Source organism: Pelodiscus sinensis, chromosome 28 (genome assembly GCF_052426305.1).
Source record: "Pelodiscus sinensis isolate ZL-2025 chromosome 28, ASM5242630v1, whole genome shotgun sequence".
Lineage (NCBI taxonomy): Eukaryota > Metazoa > Chordata > Testudines > Trionychidae > Pelodiscus > Pelodiscus sinensis.
Genome location: NC_143079.1, coordinates 7357945 through 7377935, shown reverse-complemented (window position 1 = coordinate 7377935; position 19991 = coordinate 7357945). Strand labels below are relative to the sequence as shown.

The window sequence follows — 19991 nt, the reverse complement described above, 5'->3', positions numbered from 1 at the left end:
CACAGCAAAAGTGTGAGGAAAAGTGAAGTCCCTTTGTAGATGTGGATCTAAATGCGCTGGCCACAGCATCAGGCAGATCGAGAGATCATCAAGTCCAGTCCCTCATGGCAGGACCCAAGCACCATGTCTACAGCTTGTGCTAACAGATGGGGAAGCTGTAACATTTATAGCCTCTGGGGACTAAGTATAGAGAGATGTGTAATCATCAGAAGGTTACATGAACCAAGAAGCCCATGTATGGAATAACCTGCTGTCAAGGAAAGTTTCTCTCTCGCTCCCAACAGTTAGAGGTTGACTGAAGTATGAGGATTTCTATCCTTACTGGTACCCTTGTTTATTTTTTTAATTATTTACTAATATAACTCTGGAGGTTTTTATTATCTATATAACTGTCTAATCCTGTTGTATCAGAATCCAGTTTAGCCAGGTGGCTACCATCTGGAGGAATTTACAATCTACACACAACTGCCCGAGTAACAATCCAGGTGGAGGACAGGAAAAACGTGACTTTTCCGGGATTGTCTAAACTCTCTTTGGCAAGCCTAAACACTAGTGACTTCCAGTCACAGACAGCGTGCGTGCCTGCTCACTAGTGACACGTTGTTGAATTGATTTTATGTACCACAGTTACACCTTCCCAGTGTATTAGTGCTGTTCACCTAGACCCTTTCAAATAGGGCTAGAGAAAGCACTAGAGAAGATGTACTGTGCAAAGCACCTTTGCAGAGATTCTTGCACAGCAGAAAGAAAATATTGCTTAAGATACCTGATTCTATCCCAGGTCCCTAAATTCTCTGACTGGCTGGTCTACACAAATAATTAGTTGGCTGCTATCTGGGGTGTGAACGGACCCTGCATTAGCCTGCCATGCACTAACCATCCATATGGATCCTGCCAGCACACACTCTATTTCTACTCCCACCTCAAAAGAGATGATATCGAAGTGCACTAAGGAACTTTTAGATCACATCAGCAAAGTCTATAGAGTTAGTTCATGGGAGGCTAATGCTGGGTTGATTAACACTCCAGCTTGCCACAAACTAAATCACAATGAAATTCTCTTCTCCATATGCACCCTTACTGGATTAGTGGCATGAATTACACTGGAAGAGAAACATCTTCACAAGCCCTCCCTTCATTTTTTATTTTTTTAAATAAAACCACATTTTCCAATGTGAAGAGCAACAGTATCAATTTATCAGGGAGTTTTACCTCCTCTCTCTTGTGTGGCTAGAGAGAAGGCTTTGACTTGCAGGACTAGTCATGCAGCAATCTTCAGAAAGGCTACAGCAATAGTGAATTTAAAGGAAGGGCATTGGCAGCCTGTCTTCTGGGTGTTTCTCTACAGCCACAAGCGACAGTCAGTCTGGCTCGTTGGTCTGCTCGGTGCCACCAATGCTCGTTATCAGATGGGCATGTTGCAATGCCACCTTTGCAGGAAGGAAAAAGGGAAAAACATAACAGAAACCAACATCCCTCCCCATTTTGATTGAAAGCGATCACCCTCCGCCCTTTCTGGCCTTAAAATCTAGGAGTGATGTCCTGGCCCTATTGAAGTCCATGGTATTGTTATTATTGACTTCAGTTGGGCCAGGATTTCACCCTATACATCTCCTGAAGTCCTGCTGACCGTGCCTCCTTTTTGGATGCAAAATGGCCATTTGACATCTGCAGTGACTTTTTTCTCCTCGATGTAAAGGATTAGCAACTAGAAACACAAGCTGAGAAAAGCCTCTGACAAAGGATGCCCGACCATAAGCGTGAATCTCCTCTCCTGTCAATATTGTAATTCTGCTCATCAGCGTGGAATTTGTTCTGGGTTGCACAGGTGTGAGATTAGGTGTAGAACTTCAAGAGACAGATAACAGTCTGAACACACTGCAAGCCCTGTCTGTTTGAGATGGAGAGGGCTAGAAAGTTGTTTATAAATCTGGGGGGGGGGGGGGGGGGAGGGAACGAGCTTAATAGTTTCTACTGAATTAGAGGCCAAACTTTCACAGATTTACTACCATATGCTTATTATTCTTTCTAAATGAATTTTACTCCTATTTGAACAGTTAAGATTCATTTAAACTCACAAAATAAGTCTTAATTGGCACATAGGCCCTGCCCTGGGGTGTATTTCACCCATGCATAGTTCCTTTGGATCTAAAACCCATGCCTTCACTAAGGGGGAGGATCAGTGGCTTCCAGATCAATCTTCTGGAGTTCAATTTAGCAAGTCTAGTAAAGACCCTCTAAATCGAACTCAGAAGGTGCCCCCATCAGTGACCCTTACTCCTGCTCCTGTGAGGAGTAAGGGAAGACAATGTGAGCTTTTACCTTCTGCTATGGGGATGGCGGGGAAACTTGAATTAAGGTACGTCGACTCCAGCTATGTAATTCATGTAATGTGTGTTACATATCTTAATTCGAGCTTCCCCTTTAGTGTAGACCTATTGTCAACCATGGAGGTGTTAGAGTTCCTAAAAATAAGCTGCAAGACTTTTCTTATGGAGAATGTTAAGTAACTGACAAGGGTAATGTCCTGTTCCCCCAGGGGAGATAGAGAGATAGATAGACAGATAGATAGATATTATTTTATTAAAACATGCTGGTGTGAAATGTGTTTGCTATGTACAAACCAAGACCTCCTCCACTGTAACTTGAGACCATTGATCCTTGTTCTGCCATCTGTCACTACTGAGAACAGCCTCTCTCCATCCTCTTTGGAACCTCCCTTCAGGAAGTTGAAGGCTGCTCTCAAATCCCCCCTCACTCTTCTCTTCTGCAGGCTAAACAAACCCAAGTCCCTCAGTCTCTCCTCACAGGTTGTGCGCTCCAGCTTCCTAATCATTTTGGTCGCCCTCCGCTGGACCCTCTCCAATGCGTCCACATCCTTTCTATAGTGGGGGACCCAGACCTGGACACAATACTCCAGATGTGGCCTCACCAGAGCCGAATAAAGGGGAATCATCACTTCTGTAGTTCTGCTGGCAATGCTCCTCCTAATGCACCCTAATATGCCATTAGCCTTCTTGGCTACAAGGGCATCCTGTTGACTCATATCCAGCTTCTCATCCACTGTAATCCCCAGGTCCTTTTCTGCACAATTGCTACTTAGCCAATGTTTAACTTTAAGCATATATCCATTGATGACAGTGAGACTTAAGAATAAGCTGAAAGTGCGTGTGTGCTGTTGTGAATAGGGAGGGATTTAAACCTGTGAACAGTATAAGTGCTGTCCTGAATTGAAACCTCACATTTCTATTGATGGGCATTATTTCACACAATGCCTTTCATTCACACAGAGCTGTAGCAGAGTTGCCAAGTGGCTAGAGCCCTGGCTTAGGACTCAGGTAACCCACTCTCTATTCCTAGTGCAACTTTCAGAAAGTCACTGCTTGTCTCTCTGCCTCAATTTCCCAACTGTAAAATGGGCATAATGAGACTGACCTCTTCTGTAAACTGTTTGGAGAGCTGCTGATGAAAAATGCTCTTTGATTATTATGCACAGCCTGGCTCCCCACTAATCCTTCCTGTTGCTAGTTTTAGGAATGGATCCTGCTGGCACGGTGTTAAGTTCACATCTGCACTAAAGCTTGGCTAGCAACTGCGACCCAGGACCCAGAGCTGGAACTGAAAACCTACCCTTCCCCCTGCTTCCTTCCCCCCCTCATACCTCCTGCACTGATTCCTGGGTCTCTTTCTCCACACCAGTCATAATTATATAAACCTCTATCATACCCCCCCTTCGTCTCCTCTTTTCTAAGCTGAAAAGTCCCCGTTTTATTAATCTCTCCTCATAGGGCAGCCGTTCCAAACCCCTCCTCATTTTTGTTGCCCCTTTTCTGAACTTTTTCCAAAGCCAAGACAACTTTTTCTGAGATGAGGTGACCACAGCTGCACACAGTATTCAAGATGCCGGCGCCCCATATCTTATCCTCCTATAAGTTATTCCTAACATTCTATTTACCTTTCGGACTGCTGCTGCACATTGAGTGGATGTTTTCAGGGAGCTAAAAGAGCTCTCTCGAGTGGTAACATCTAATTGGTTTCTTTACTCTCCCCATGACATTCATAGAATTAAAATTCGACACTTTCCAACAAGGACTTAACAAACATTTGAACTATCTCACCCATTACCAAGATAGTTTCCCCAATTATCACCTCTAATACCATTAACTCACAAACATCCCACTCTCCCTACCTCTAATATCATCAATTCACAGACTCTTACCTTCCTTCCTTCCTCCCCCCCCTGCATCCCCCTCCTGTTCTGCAATGTGATTTGTCCTTTTCATATTTGTTCATTTTTTTAATTGTATCCTTTGGTATATATGGTTGTGACTACTTTCTTCCACTACTTGATCTGAGGAAGTGGGTCTGGCCCACGAAAGCTCATCATCTAATAAACCATCTTGTTAGTCTTTAAAGTGCTACATTGTCCTGCATTTTGCTTCAACTACCCCAGACTAACACGGCTACATTTCTATCACTAGAACTGGAAGGGACCTCGAGAGGTCATCAAGTCCAGGCCCCTGCCCCCCACAGCAGGATCAACCCCATCTAGACCATCCCTGATAGGATGTCTTTCTAACCTGCTCTTAAATATCTCTGGTGATGGAGATTCCACACCCTCCCTAGGCAATTTATTCCAGTGTTTAACCGCCCTGACAGGAAGTTTTTTCTAATGTCCAACGTAAACTTCTCTTGCTGCAGTTTAAGCCCTTTGATTCTTGTGCTATCCTCAGAGGCCAAGGAGAACAATTTTTACTTACTCCACCTTGCAACACCCTTTTAGGTACTTGATTGCAGCTCTCATGTCCCCCCTCAGTCTTTTTTCTAAACAAAACAAATCCAATATGTTCAAAAACTAAAAAAACAACAACAAATAGTCTTGCAGCTCCTCAGAAACTAACAAAAAATGGAGCTTTCGTGGGCACAATCCACTTCTTCGGATAAATGCAGTTTAAGGGGTGCAGTTTTCAAATAAATAGCACAGAGAGGTGGTGGGGGGAGGGGAGGAGAAGGAAAAAGAAGGGGGGGAAAGGGGGAAATTGTTAATTAGAGTGTCCATGCTAAATGAAGCTGATAAGAGCACTTAGTACCCACTCTAAGTACCTTTTGTTTGTTTTTTTATGTCATTAGGATGTGGAATGTAGCCGGTCATCCAGCCAAGGTCTTTGTTTAGATTTCTGTTGTAGGTAGCAAACTTGTAAATGAAATTAAGTTCTGTAGCTGCCCTGTCGAACTGGCTTTTGAAATTGGTTTGAAAGAATACGGTGACTTTGAGACCCATTAATGAGTTCCCCCTGGCTAGTTCTTTCAGTCTTCCCTCATAGGTCATGTCTGCAGGCCAGTGGTCCCCAACGTGGTGCCCGTGGGCACCATGGCGCCCACTGGGGCATTTATGTGTGCCCGCCGAGTGATCAGGGCCAACCCAAGCCATGGCGCATGCGTAGCCCCTGCCCTGGGCGCATGGCACATGCACGGCTCCTGCCTCGGGCATGCGGCGCATGTGCGGCGCTGGCCCTGGGCACGTGGCGCATGCGTGGCCCCACCGCAGGACAGTGCTAGCACTGGGAAATGAAAGACCTCCGACACATCCCTCATTTCTATTCTGGGGTCCTTTATGCCCAGTTGCCTGAATGAATTTTCCTGAATGAGTATGATTTATACAATAAATGACAAATCTCAAAGGAATCAGGATCTGGCCCAAGAAGAGCTGGCTTAAAACAACAGTTAAATCCATAGTAAGAGAGATGTAGCCGTGTTAGTCTGGTCTTGCTGAATGGGCCTTAAAGATGCTAACTACCTTACCCATCACAAAGATAGCTTCCCCAATTATCACCCCTATTAGCATTATCTCATAGACATTAACCTCTCCCCCTCACTCTCGCTCTGTTCTAAAATCTGACTTGTCAATTTTATATGCGTTCACTTTTTTTTGATTGTATCCCTTTGGTATATATGGTCATGCCAACTTTCTTCCACAATTTGATCTGAGGAAGTTGGTCTGGCCCACAAAAGCTCATCGCCTAATAAACCATCTTGTTAGTCTTTAAAGTGCTGCATAGCCCTGTCTTTTGTTTCAGTTAAATCCATGGTACTAGACTGCAGGTAGAGGCTAACATCCCCATGCTTGTGCGCTGATTGCAGGCTGTAAATCTAGCCCTAGCTGATTATACACAGTCACAGCAGGCAAACAAGCGCGATCCTGCAACAACCAACACTTAATTCTTCTCTGATCGTCATCATCCCCTTCCTGCTTGCTAACATGCCATACCCAGGGGCACTGGGTTCCTAACACAGTTAACATTAGGTAACAACAGGGAAAAAATTCTTGCCAGTTGAATTCACTTGCCAAAAGCAATCATGAAACCAAACACAACCAAGGGTGCAAACAACCACCAAAGCAAATTAGTTGAAAAATCTGGCCAAACATCAGTGTGAAATATTTTCCGACTTTCCCACACCCGCACGCCTCATTGTGAAACACGGGCAAAGGGACAGGAATAAGAAAAGGAAAAGGAAGATCGAATACCAGAAAAAAGCATCATTCTAACCACGAGATTTGCTGAGCTGAAGAATAGTCCCCCACTGGAAATGAGGAAGGCTTTTTTTTATAGGTGCCGCTTACAAGAACACAAGACAAAACAGTGGTTTAGGGCAGGGTTTCTCAACCAGTGGTACGAGTACCCTTAGGGGTACTTGAGAGAAATCTGGGCAGTACATCGACACCTGAAATTTGGAGAAGACTGAATTTGTGTTTTAAGTGCTTTATTATTTTTGTACTTTTTACATTCAAAAATTTCATTGCCTGCCCAGCTACGATTAAGTTGTTTAAACAAATGAGTTGCAATGGTAGAAAAAATGTGTGTGTGTCTGAAAGCTGTATGTACTGGTGGACCCTATAATTTTTTTTAAAGGGTACTTTATAAAAAAAGTTTGAGAAACAGTGGTTTAGGACACAGCACTGGCCCTATAGAGAAATGGGCATAGAGCAATGCTCCCTCTAATTGTTTCCATTCATGTGTGGAATCAATTTTGTTATGTGCACCAAAGCACGTGCGGATGTGCACTGCTCTTGAGCAGCAGTTCTTACACTGTGAGGGTTCCCAAAGTGGGTCATTACCCCGTTTTAACTGAGTCCCCCAAGGCCAGCATTAAGTTGCTAGGAGCCAGGTGTGAAGCTGAAACTCCAGTTTCATCCCCACTCTGGGTACAGGGGTTGGGTTGAGGCCTCTCTCCTCCTGCACCAGGAGCGGCAGGGCTTGGCCTCCAGCCCCCTCCTCAGATCATGTAGTAACTTTGCTACCAGAAGGGGAGTCGCTGTGCAGAGTTTGAGAAGTCCAGGTCTAGAGAGCTTTTCCAGCCCCTAATTTCTATGGGCACTTCTACACTGCAGAGCGGATCTGCAATTTCCAGCCTACGTAGGCACAGACTGTGGCTCGTTCGGTGCGAATGAGCCCCTTCCAAACAGTGGTGTGGCCACTGAGGCATTGGTGACCGCTCCGGGTGGCACCCTGTGCCTGAACAGCCAGGCTGTCAATTGTAAGCACATCAGCTCACACTGACCTAGTGCAAACCTGTCTAGCCCTGCTGGGAAACACAGCTCAGGGCTGCGGGGGGATGCGCCCTATGGCTGTGTCTAGACTGGCAAGTTTTTCCAGAAAATCAGCCGCTTTTCCGGAAAAACTTGCCAGCTGTCTACACTGGCCGCTTGAATTTCCGCAAAAGCACTGACGATCTCATGTAAGATCATCAGTGCTTTTCCGGAAATACTATGCTGTTCCGTTCGGGCAAAAGTCTTTTTCCGAAAGACTTTTGCGCAAAAGGGCCAGTGTAGACAGCACAGTACTGTTTTCCACAAAAAAACCCCGATCGTGAAAATGGCAATCGGGGCTTTTTTGCAGAAAAGCGCGTCTAGATTGGTCACGGACGCTTTTCCGCAAAAAGTGCTTTTGCGGAAAAGCGTCCGTGCCAATCTAGACACGCTTTTCCGCAAATGCTTTTAACGGAAAACTTTTCTGTTAAAAGCATTTTTGGAAAATCATGCCAGTGTAGACGTAGCCTACAAGTCTGTGTTTGCCACTGTTCTGAACACTTGCTTCCCTGGGTTTGCTGGCGATGGCGCTGTCTGTCATAGTGATTTATACGGTAGCCAGTGCCCCCGGTAAGCCAAGCGCTTCGGCAGCCACCAAGGTGTGATTCAAATGCCACCTAGCTGATTAGCAAAGTGCCCACCAGCAGCAGCATGTGTTTCTACTGGTGGTGCACATACCTCAGTGCACATCAGTTATTCCGCACCTGGGTAGAAAAAATTGGAGGGAACACCAACTGCACCCCATTGCCACAGTATCTGAGCAGCTTCAATATAAATTCAGCAGCAATATGCACAGACGACTTTGTGACAGGTTGAAAGACCACTGTAATCTTCATATAATATAGACTGTATATTGACTAAACAATCGTTAACCGTGTACGCCAAACTGCAGTCAGACATTGACAAGGGTTGTTGGGGGTTTTTTTTTTAGCATTACAAACTCCACCCATTAGGCAGGTGGGGGGAATTAGTGTCTTTCAAAGAACTCTCCCTGTGACGAACATTCCTGTTTAGGTCTTGGGTATATCTCCTAATTACAGCACAGAGCCCCGCAAAATTAACATCTTGCCTCACTGGAACGTACAGAGCCTCAGGCTTAGCATCCATTTCAAACCTGGCTTGGGTTAGAAAAACGGGAGAAAGAAAGTAAGTTTGAGACTGAGCTGCTCTTTAGAGGCAGAAGCAGCTTAAATCTGAGACCAGCCAGATGCCACCTTGTGGCAAGTAACAGGAGTGCAGGCATCAGAAGCAGCCAGGTTAGTCGGCTTCAACAAAAACAAGGAGTCCAGTAGCACCTTGAAGACCAACCATTTTATTTTGGCATAAACTTCTGTGAGTTGCAACTCACTTCCTCAGAGGCATGAAGGGAAATAGGAACTCACACTTGTCTCTTTTCTTCATAGGAACAGCAAGGTACAGTGTGAATTCAATAGCCTTCATTGTAGCGTGGAAGACTGGTAATAACTGGTATGTGCCTCCTCCCAAAAAATGCATCTCTTGAAATGATGTGAATAAGAAAATCCCAGCTTTCATTTTAAAAGAAGTTTCTAGCCCTCAGCATGGCAAAGAAAGTCTCATACTGAAACCAGAAGGCAAAAACCCCATGATGAACATAAGAACATAAGAACGGCCGTACTGGGTCAGACCAAAGGTCCATCTAGCCCAGTATCCTGTCTGCTGACAGTGGCCAGCACCAGGTGCCCCAGAGAGGGTGGACCGAAGACAATGATCAAGTGATTTGTCTCCTGCCATCCCTCTCCAGCCACCATTGCTTTGGGCTTCTTGACTCATTCTTGGGCAGCTACAGCTGGTCACAGATTTTATTTCCAAAACAAAGCCTAAACAGGAATCCTTTCTACTGGCCTAATATAGTTTGAAATGTAATGCCAAGACTATGCACAAATTAAGGACAGAACCCCATTTCACCTCATTGCAAATTTGCTACATCGACCTGTCTTAGACATTGAAGTCCAAATATTATTGGTGTTACTATGAGAAGGGGGAAAAGGAAATCCTGGAAGAATGGAAGAGCATAAGGCAAGAAGGTAGACAGATGTAGGTAGCAATTCTCATGGTAAAAAGTAATCTAAATGAAAACATCTATTAAACCAATCTTTGTAGTTTGGGGGAAAACAAGCACACCACCAAAATGTAGGCACAGTTTTCTTAATCTGCATATTGATGTTAACAGTAGCTTTTTTTTTTTTTTAATAAAATGTCTTGAGCAAGATGGGTGTAAAGTGTTGCCCAAACCAGCAGCTTTGTCAATTTCATTTAAGAGGCGAAAATGAAGGGGGATGTTCCCACATTCCAAATACCATGCCATTTTAAAAGGAAGCAAAATTTTAATCGCTAAAAATGGTTGATTTCTATTTTGACTCGGACTCTAGATTGAAGAGTTTCCAATCAAGACAATTTTGGAGTTTTCATTTCTAATCACATTGAAATCAGATTTTACACTAGCAGCATCTTCCAGAAAAGAGAATGCATGTTCTCAGTCAAGTTTGCTCTTAGGCTTCCTTTTAGGCAGGAAAGATTTTAAATTCAGCTTTGGAAAAATGGGACCAGGGTGGGGGGAGGGAGAAGAGACCTACACACATTTTGCTCCAGGTTCAAGAAAGTCAGAAATTTTAGCCCTTTGGGCTTGTGAATTTCCCAAATAATCCATTCTTAGCAAGAATGTGCCAATAAATGCCAGCTGGAGTAGTTGTAGCCCCGGATTTTCATTAGAAAGCTACAATTGATCATGACAACTCGTAATACTGTATCATGGTATCTACCTCGAGGACTTAAAATGGGGCACGGATGAGAGCCAGGTGATGTCCCAACTGTTCCTTTGCAGCACTGCTTCATTCGTCTCTTCCACAGGCCTCCCGTCCAGACAAGGCAGGAAGAACCCTTCTGCTCCCCCTCAGTTCCTTGCCCCACTGACATGCCAGGAAGAAGTTTCTTCCTTTCACTAATACCTACAGTCTGCTGCTGCCTTGCATCTGCTGGTTCCTGACAAGGACAAATCATGGGGTGTATGTCAATCAGTGATCCTCCATTCCTCAGCGCTGCAGCGCAGGGGGAGAGAACAGAGCAGGACAGCTTTCCCTGTCTTGAAGAGGCAGCACATGGTTTCTCTCGGGCTTAACCATTGGCAGCCAACACAGCCACCATCCCACACACCCAGCCAGTACGCCCCACACACCCAGCCACCCACCCACCCACACAAGTCCACCCCTTCCAGGGGGCCTGGAGCCAGTCCATGACCACAGACCAAAATTCATGAAGTGGCCTCCTGCAAAAATTATTACCCACCCCTGCTAGATATACTCCTCAACTGTCTTCTTCCATAAGAGCAGCAAGATTGTTACAGATAGGGACCATTTTTACCCAGTCACTGATTTGTGCCAAGTCATCCTATGTCAGTTACTTCTCTCAGCCATGTGGGTGTGACATCTTATTTTGGACTGCAAGCCTCCTCCGTAGTATTTTTCTAACTTCCATGACCTTAGGATCTGATCCCTTCTGATATAATTTATCTTCTGCACTGCTGCAAGGTAGGAGCTGGGAAAGGCCATTATGTGTTACAGATATGGAATAGAGAGGCACAGAGAAGCTAAATGACTTGCCCAAGGATCACAAAGGAAGGCTGTGGCAGAGAAGGAAACTGAACCGTTCTCCAAAGTGATAGGCCAGCATCCCTAGCCACTGGGATGCTCAGGGAAAAACCAGCCATTTAGGGTATGTCTACACTATGAAACTATTCCAAAGTAACTAAAACCAATTTAATAACTCCCAAAATTGAGAGAGTGTACACACTACAGGGAAGCCTCAAAATTAGTCCGAGGCAGGCTGCCGCAATGCGGACATGATACCTCGATTTAGAGCCCCAGGAAGCCCTGGAGAATAATTAGTTCAAATTACTCTGGAGAACAGTTAATTCGAAAGAGTGGCATACTAATGCTATTTCAAAATAACTTTTGAAATTTGCATTATTCCCCAAAGCAAACAGGAGTACAGATTTTGAAATAACTAGTCCATTATTTCAAAATAATGGGCTTGGTAGTGTGGATGAACCCCTTATAAATTTGAGCTAAGGGTTGTTTTTTCCCTAAATAACTCCCTAGTATAGACCAGGGCTTACAGTGTGTGCCTAGTGCCTAGCACAATAGGATATTAAGGTGCTACTACCACATAAAGTTAAACAAATCACGCATGAGTGACAAGAGCAAAGATCAAAACACTTTATTTCCTTGAGCTCCAGTGTTATAACTGTAGCAGCATTTCAGAAGCCAAACTTTCTGGATTATTAAATATGTGTTCTCCTCAAAAATACAAAATCTTTACAATCTTTGAATTAAAAAACTGCAATTTTAAAACAGCAACTTTAAAAAACATCTTAATACATCCTCTCCCTTAAAAAAATGTGCGTTTGTTGCAGCCACAAAGCAGCAATACATCTGTTTCACATACAAAGTTTATTCTTAAATGTCAACAGAATGTTATTAGCAGAACAGAAAATATTGACATATTTTTTAAAAGTTGCAGCTCTCCTGAGATGCAACCCAATATGGCTTTGGTGGAGATCCTTTAAACTGGAGATCCAGCAGGTAAATATTGGAGTTGATAAGCAAGAGAGTTAAAATTGAACAAAGTCCTGCAAGAAGAGCAATTGGATAAAGGTTCCAGGATGTGTCCATTTCAAGTTGGACTTTTTGGTCCATGTTTGACGACATAACCCTGGCATACGCCGTATTATGGGGTTAAGTTTTCAAATACTCCCCACCCATAATTTTCCAAGTAACTTAAGTCCTATGCAAGTTTCTAAGTAAATAGCCAGATTTTCACAATCACTCAAGAACTGGTCAGATTTTCAGCGGAGATAAGCATCTGCAGTGCAAACTCTTAAAAAAAAAATCCTGCGGCTTCTATTGGTACCAAAACAAACTCAACTCTTCTGAGTCTGGCACCAACATTAGGCACCGAGCCCTTTGCAAATCTGACCCTTTGTTTCTGATCTTGCATCACTGGAGGACAGTAAAAGCTTCACTGTTGTCCTCCAAGGGAACGCGCTTAGGTTCTATCGGCAGGTTGGACAGGGCGAAGTGAGCAAAAGGGGTGAAGCTAAGAGATCAATCGGAAGGAAGTGCATCAGTTTTGGCAAACCTGTTACTGCAGAGTTTAGTGTAGGGCTGGGCAAGAGGCTGCCAGGGGCCGGATCCGGCCTAACACTTTGATCCGGCTAGCAGATTGCATCTGGCTGCTTTCGACGTATAGCCTGTGCCACTGAATTGCCAGGTGGTGGCTCAGGCAGCCAGTTCCTATTTAAACCGCTCAAGGTTGCAGTGCTACCCCAGCAGGGGCTAGAACCAAGAGCCCTTTAAATAGCTGCAGCAACTCCAGGCAGTTGCCAGACAATGTGATAGCTGCAGGGCCAGGTGCCGCTAGCCCTTCGCTATGTGTTTAATTCAAATCTTCCAGCCCCACACAACTCTGGGGGAGGCTAGTTCCCTGCCCTGCCCCTTCCGGAGGAGAGGGAGAGGGAGAAAGCCAGCCCAGCCGGTTCCCCCCAGCACCGTCTTAGTCTTCATGGCAGGCAGGGGAAGTAGAGGCACAGCGGGAAACAGCGCGAGCGGGTCCTGAAGTAGTGTCCGCTCGTGCCAGTTCTGCTGCGATTCTGCTTTTGAAATGTAGGGCTCTTGCTACAGTTCAGAGGCAGAGGTGCCCTTAGCGACTAATTGAATAGTTGAAGGAAATCCCATCCACAACGCAATTAATCTAAACTTAACAGCCCTAGCGAAGACCTGCTAATTCAAACTCCCATCAGCACCAGTAGTCCTGCTCCTCATGGGAGGAGCAAGGGCGGTAGGCAGGTCTAATTTAAGATACTTCGACTCTAGCTACGTAATTAACATAGCTGGAGTTGCGTATCTTAAGTTGACTTCCCCCTTTAGTGTAGGCTAGGCCTCTGAGACTAACAAAAATATTACATTATTTTATTATAATATGGATTTTTCAAAGCTGACTAAACACACTAAATCCTTTGAAAACCCCAGGCTAAAAACCCTTCAAAGTTTGCACACCAAACTCTTGGTATAAAGATGATCATGAATGCTTTCTAGTGTCAATATGACGCTCACAATAGTAGGAGGTTACATGTTCTACATCCTTATATGAATGTAAGGAATAGCAACAGACATGAAAAGACTTTCACAATCTCTTAGCATTTTTAAAGAAACATTTACACAAATGGCATTCACTAGAGAAGTATTTCTTATAGTGAGTGATTTAACTTCCCTAAATACTCCACCAAAAGTAGTCCAACTTAGTGTAATGCAAGAGTACAATCACATGACCACCACCATCTAGAGAAGACTCGAATTGTCGGTTTCGTCTCACTCCAGAACTTCCAATTTCATGGCGACTTTTCATTCGTCACAGACTAAGCTGTAGTTTAAATGAAAAACTCCATGTTAAATTAAATGCAAATATTAGACATGGTAACGCGTTTCTCCCCTCTATCAGGTGAGCAGAAAAACAAGTCACCGGTACATGGTACCTGATCAAAACTTAATCTGGGCTTAGAGGAATGTCAACTTCAAATCTAGCCAACTCAAAAAAGTAGCTTCATGGTCTATATCTTCTCCAAAGCCCTCAGCCAGCTTTTGTTGGTTTCTGGTTATAATTTTCCTTTAAAAAGGATTCTTCCCATTGCTTTGTGAAAAAACCCCACAGCAAGTGATTGTATATATAAAAAACTAGAGAAAATATTGTCTGCTGCAGTTTCAGTTTTAGGAATGTTTAATAAGTGTTTCACTAGCTGGGTTCAGGTAGGATCAACCTTTCCACAGGGAGGTCACTAGTCAGTTACATTTCTAAAACTAGAAAAATCCTGCAAGGTTTTTCACTGATTATAATGTTAGATACCAAATCCTCCTATGTAAGCTATTAGTTAATAAATTCAGCATCTTTATTTCAGCAGCTAGTTCAGCTTTTGTTCTTTAGACACTCAAAGCTTTTTCATCTTCTGCAAATATTACTGCATTGAATTTAGACAACGTGAATCAAATAGCAGACATTTAAAATTCAGACCCCGTACTTGTGACATTGTTCAGTTTAATTTGGGAAGAGCAGTCAATGGTTCTCTTAGCCTCAAGTGTAAGAGCTACACTTAGTAAACAATGGGTTCAATATTACAAGGTAATAAGATGAGGTATGGAGGCTAAGTGGAGCTGTCCACAAGTCAAGCAGGCAATAAAAGCCCGCAAAAAAGAACTGATGATCTGATGTAGTTTTTTGAAGGCACAGAGTTCTTTTCTACAGAAGCCCAAAATAGAGCTTAAGGCCAGGTCTATGCTAGCGGAGAAAAATCAATGCAAGATACGCAACTCCAGCTATGTGAACTGCGTAGCTGGAATCGACATACATTAGTTTTCTGGGGTGGCCCCACCGTGGGAGGCCAATGGGAGAAATGCTCCTGCTCACTTCCCTTAGTCCTTGCAACAGCAAGGAGTATCGGCACTAATGGGGGCATCCTCAGTATTTGATTTAGCGGGTCTTAAAGACCCGCTAAATCAAACCTCAGAAGGTCAATCGCCAAAGCACTGATCCTCCGGTAAGTGGAGACGTGGCCTACGGTTTCATAGCAGCAAAGTCCCAAAAGCACTAAAATCCACTTAACCTTAGGTTTTAGGACACTTCATTTATACATGCCAATTGGACAGCCACCAGCTGCTGTTTGTTGGCTTTGCTTTACAAAAAGGTTTTGATTCTGCTGTTCCCATGTTTAAGGTTTTACTTTCCAAGGGCTTTTTTTTGCACTATAATTGACAGTCTCCTTGTAGTCAGTACACAACTCACAATTCAGGATGTCTTACTGAACTGTAAACAGATACTCTGCTACGGCACATTTATGCACAAGAGTAACATTCCACGAGTCCTGCACCAAGGTACTCCCGTGTAAGTAGGGTTGAGGTGCTAGTGGGAAATAAGATTATGAATAAATAAGAGTAATGAAGCCTATTCGGTATTTCAACGCCACAAAATGTACCTTTAAGATGAGTTTGCCAAAAATATTCATCTTTAAAATATAATCTTAAGTCAGCTCCTGATATAAAAATTAACATAAGGTTTTGCAAGAGCAACCAGAGATTTTCGCTGCCCAACTTGAGATCCTTTAAGAGAGACATTTTTCTGAAAGCATGTACCCAGCACTTTCCTGAAGTCAGGCCTTTTAACGTGTCAAGTGGACATCAGAACTGGAGGCAGCCTGAATACCTACAAATAAAAAACTTGACCACTCTTTTGGGGGTTAAATGCTATGATTAAAGCCATATTGGCTATACAAATAAAATAAATGCTTTGGTTCTTTTTTACATGTCATGATGGAAGAACTCAGTTTTTTGTTGTTTTTGTTTTTTAAACAGCTCAACTTCCAGCTGTAATAATATTAAAGAGACAATTCTTACATAGAAAAATAAAGGATAAACATTATCCACCTATTTTATAATGTCATATATAAAAGTTAGTTCACTGATGGGATATTAAATTTCTTTGACGTAAAAGATCCCACGACATTGTTTTTTCCTCCCTGTGCAGTGTAAGTTTTCTGGTGAAGTGGTAACACCACATCACAGAGCTTATCTAAAGGGGGGAAATCAGTTAGTAATTTCACTTCTGTAAAGTCATAAATATATTATAAAATATCTTTAGACAATTTGATTCTAGCAAAAAGGGTGCCAAATTTCTTCAGTGACCACTTAATTCCCTTCCCTGCCTAAGACAGAAAAGTGAAATTCAATTGTGAATCCACAAGAAATCCTGCATGTTTCACAACATGAGAGAGCTCCACAGAGTTTACACAAACATTCTCCGAACCTTTGGCTCGCTCTAGTCAAGTCTTTCAACACGGAGCTCTTTTCTCCAGCTTGTGCTTTGTGAGGAAGTACTTAAAGAATTCATACACTGACCACGCAATGGCTGTGGAAGGCATCTGATAAATGACACGTGCTTGCACCCCTCGGAAATACCCAGGGATACCGCCCAGCTGATAAACTGTCCTGAAAGCATTGGCCATCCCTGAGAGGTGCCCGCTGACGTTCACAGAACTCAAGGCCATGTTCTCCTGAGTGTTGAGCAATGTCTTGCAGACGTCAAGGGGTGTGGTGGCAGCGGCAGCCACGGCCCCGGCAATGGCGCCCGAGAGGATGTGCGTGCGGGGATTGTATTCTCGGCGCGGGTTGATCTGCTCCTGCATGAACTCGTACGTGATGAAGTGAATGGCTTGGAAGGGGACGTTCATGGTGAGCTGGGTGGTGTAACTCCGGTAGAAGGCCCCCGGCCCTTCCGTCCTATGCACCGTTCGGATGCACTCCCAAACGGTTTTGTAGGGGGAGTTGTACATCTGCATCCGCTGCTTCACCACTGCGGTCGTGGGCGGTCAAGTGGCACCAGATGGGACGGAGAGGCAGCCAATGGGATAGAAGATAAGCAAGTTAGACCCAAGTTCTTTTGTGATTCATAACATCCCAACCTCTAGTGAGGCTCCCAGTTCATGTGCATTGAAAGCCTTTCCTTCACCAGTGGGGAGTAACTTACATAGATAACAGCCCACAGAAGCATCTGTTGTAAGTGATAATCATCCTATTCAAGTCTTTAAACAAAAAAAGTATTAAGGTTCACACTTCCCCTTCATAGAACCTTCCCACACCTACGAGAATTCTCAATTTCTCAGTAAGGTAAAAATAACTTGACAGATAAGAGGGAGGAGTTAAGAGACTGATCCTGCTTCTTTAGAAGCCAGTGGCAACACTCACCCTAGCAACCCACCTCCCGTTACAGCAATGAAGCATGACTGTTAAGTGACTTGGCCAAGGCTGCTCAGGCAGTGGCAGAGCCAGGAGCACAACTCACAAGCGCTTGGCTTAGAGTCCCATTCTCTAGAGGAGCCACTAAGATGTTGCTTCTTCAAAGAGCGTTTTAAACTAATAAAGCAGACAGAAAACTAGAAATTTCAGAAATTTTCTGTTTTGAAAAAATGAGGCAACAAGTTTTTGTAAAAATGTCCCCAGCCTGTTCCAATAAATAAATCAGATGTCACTATTTTTCTTGACAAATTTTGCTGAAGGTGTATGTTAAGAATCTCCTGTTATTTTCCATAAAGTACTCCGAAACATAACCGATGAAGGCTACATTCATGACTGCATCTTTACCAGTGTATGTTAAGCCACAGAGAGAGATAAGGAGGACTGGATACTTCAGATAAATAATGTTTGTCTGCTTGAAAACCCAGAGTGCATTTTGCACTCTGCACTGCAAGTTATGGATGCCTATCACCAGTTACTCTGCAGGTGTAGATGAGACACGTGAAGTCTCTGCAAGTGTGGAGTGAAAGCATGGCCCAGATGACTCCAATGGTGTAAAGAATTTCACCCCAGAAGTCTCCATCAATTTAAAAAGGATACACGCTGAGGAACCCCATGCAGAAACCAGCAGGAGTTCTACCCAAATATACCGGGCTCCATTACCAATAACGGTTTTAGAATTTCTCTATGAGGCTCAGCCTTCAGAAGGATACCAACAGAGGAACTTTCAGCCGAAGCCTACAGGACATATTTGCCCCACATGCTGGTTTTTGTTGTTCTTAGGCTCTGGCTACCAAGATGTTTTTTTAATTAAATAAGAGGCTATAGATTTACAGAGGTTTCTTTTAAGCCAATATGAGCCAAAGGGGCATTCAAAATGCCTTGCTCTTCGATAGCTGGCTTAGAGCAGCGCCAACTGTCAAATGGAGGATCTATTTTAGCATTTAGATAGTGGTGCTCAAAGTGTGGGTCGTGACCCAGTACTGGGTCACAGAATGTAAGGCACTGGGTCACCTCGCTTAGCACCCCAGGACCTTGGTGGCCAGCTATGGCTGGGCCACGACCCACACTTTGAAAACCCTCGGCCTGGCTGACATGCTGCACCCGGGAAGTGGCCAACAGCTAGTCTGGTTCGTAGGCAGCAAGGCCATGGGGCTCACCATGCTGCCTCTGTCCTGAGCACTGGCTCCACACTCCCATTGGCTAGAAATCAGCCAATGGGAGCTGGGGAGGGTCAGTGGCTGTGGGGGGGGGGGGAGGGGAGGGCGGGAGAGGGGGAACCACATGTAGCTGTTGCACCCCAATCCCCTGCCTCAGCCTTGAACCCCCGCCCCCCCCCCCAAACCCAGAGTCTCCTGCACTCTAAATCCCTCATTCCTGGCTGTATCTCATAGCTTGCCTCACCAACCCTGACCCCATCCTGCACCCCAGAGAGCCTCCTACACCGTGAACCCCTCAACCCCAGCCCTCACCCCTACACCCTCTGCCCCCTCCCTAAGCCCTCTCTTGCATCCCAAAGCCCTTATTCCCAGTTCCGTTGGGTCTCAGGCATCAACAATTTTCTTCAAGTGCCTCACTAGAAAAAAAAAAGTTGGAAAACCACTGCACTGAGACAACATGCTCAGAATCCACCCAACAGAGAAGTTGGATCAGTCTCAACGGAAGTGATCAGAATTTCTTTGCACACGCTTACCATGGCCCGTGGCCCACAGTCAGTGACAAGAGCAGCTGCTATACGCTACTCAACTGGCAAGTTTCCAAGCCACTCACTGTCTGTCCCCAATTCAACTCCACTTCCACATACAGTAAAGGACATTACCTTCCGCCGGATTCATTACTGCATCATGGAGTAATGTGGCCATGCTCCCAGCAATCCCTGCAAAACAGAAGAGTTCCCTTCGCAAGACCACTCTTGACATTCTGGAGGGGAGCGCAGACCGTTCTTAAGCTACAATTCTAGACAGGAAGTGCATAAAGTTACGCAACAGTCTCCACTCCCACAGTATTCTCTGGGCCCTGGTCTACACTAGGACCTTACTTTGAAATATCCCCCCCTTCTCCTCCCGCATATTTGATTTAGTAAGCAGGGCACCTACACGACCAAGACTTATTCCAGAATAACAGAATTCAAACTCATCACCTAATAAACCATCTTGTTAGTCTTTAAAGTGCTACATAGTCCTGTGTTTTGTTTCAGCTGGACCAGACTAACACGGCTACATATCTATTAGAATTCAAACTCTGCACTCCTGCTTTTCATCAGGAAGAATGCTAATTCTGAACATGTAAATTCAAAATAACGGTAGTGTGGATGCTCAGGTGCTACTAATTCCAACTAACGGGGCTCCGGAAAGGCCTCCCGCAGCTCCCCAGAGTGCCTCCTGGGTCTCTGAGTCTGAGGTAGCGCATCCACAATAACAGAGCCTGCCTCTGCCTCATTTCGATGAGGACATAAGGTCGAATGTTTTAAATCGCGAGTTCTTAAGTCTAATTTAGCAATTTCAAAATAATTTCCTAGTGTAGACGTGGCCTCAGTTAAGCAGTCCTGAGCT

General features: G+C 44.3%; 1 protein-coding gene across 2 annotated transcripts in view; it reads right to left on the bottom strand.

The window, feature by feature from the left end:
• Positions 1-11806: 11806 nt before the first annotated feature.
• Positions 11807-19991, bottom strand: part of SLC25A37 (solute carrier family 25 member 37) — a 32019-nt gene continuing 23834 nt past the window's right edge. For both annotated transcript variants that reach the window (XM_014579742.3, XM_014579743.3), the window contains 2 exons: positions 19259-19315; positions 11807-16999 (listed from right to left, as the gene is read on the bottom strand). In XM_014579742.3, coding sequence (XP_014435228.2) covers positions 16479-16999; positions 19259-19315 — 578 coding nt within the window. In that variant the 3' untranslated portion in view covers positions 11807-16478. The remainder of the gene's footprint in view (positions 17000-19258; positions 19316-19991) is intronic.